Raw genomic sequence first — 815 nt, forward strand, 5'->3', positions numbered from 1 at the left:
CCTCGGGGGGCGCCGAGGCGGGAGCTGGAGCTGGAGCTGGGGCTGGGGCCTCTGCCAGGTCTGGAGCTGAGGCTGCTGCTGAAGCAGGGGCCGGAGTAGAGACCTCCGCCAGAGTTGGGGCTGGTGCTGGGGCCAAAAGTGGAGCCTCTGCTGGGGCTTCCTGAGCACGCTGGTCGCTTCTGTACCTCCCAAGCCCCCAAGAAACATCACATCACCACGTGGACCCCATGTGGAGATTCCCACTGTGTGTGCAACCTGAGTGTGAGGAGGTGTGTGCACGGCACCACACGACAGCTCTGCAGCCACTGGGGGCTCTCACACTCAGGTCCTCTGTGGGAGGACTAGGCAGCAGAGGGCAGTGGCCAGGCCCCTCACTGGGGAGGAGATGGGCAGGTGGGGCAGGGCCAGCTGCCGGAACCCAGTGGAGCCAGCCAGACACACACAGCAGAGGCTTTGGCCCGACACTGAAAACTCGTCTGAGAAGGTGTCAGAGATGCCACTCCAGAGTCCCGACTAAGGTGTCCAGGGCTGTGTGTGGTACCTGCAGAGAACCGGAACTCACTGCCCCATTTGCATCTGGGGTTCCCTTAGGTGGCCCAGCCATCACTGTGCATGGCCACAGTGCACTTCCACTGGTCTATTTCAGACACGAGCCCAAGTAATGCTTAGAACTTTCTTTGGAGAGGTTTTTGCTATAGGGCATGTGCGCTCACCAGACAGAGACAGACAGAGAGACAGAAAGCGAGAAATCACCCCCAGGGGGGATGGCCACGCCGCAATCCCTTCTCCTCCATTCTCTTCTTGAGATCTTGGGC

At 60.6% G+C, this 815-nt stretch overlaps 1 protein-coding gene across 1 annotated transcript in view; it reads right to left on the reverse strand.

The window, feature by feature from the left end:
• NISCH (nischarin) overlaps positions 1 to 815 on the reverse strand; it is a gene marked incomplete at its 5' end in the record, with an annotated part of 35,793 nt that overhangs the window by 4,520 nt on the left and 30,458 nt on the right. Inside the window, 1 exon segment of the mRNA XM_027768623.1 lies at positions 4 to 179. Within this exon segment, the coding sequence (XP_027624424.1) occupies positions 4 to 179 (176 nt within the window).

This window comes from Tupaia chinensis, unplaced genomic scaffold (assembly GCF_000334495.1).
Source record: "Tupaia chinensis unplaced genomic scaffold, TupChi_1.0 Scaffold147003_1, whole genome shotgun sequence".
NCBI classification, from domain to species: Eukaryota; Metazoa; Chordata; class Mammalia; order Scandentia; family Tupaiidae; genus Tupaia; species Tupaia belangeri.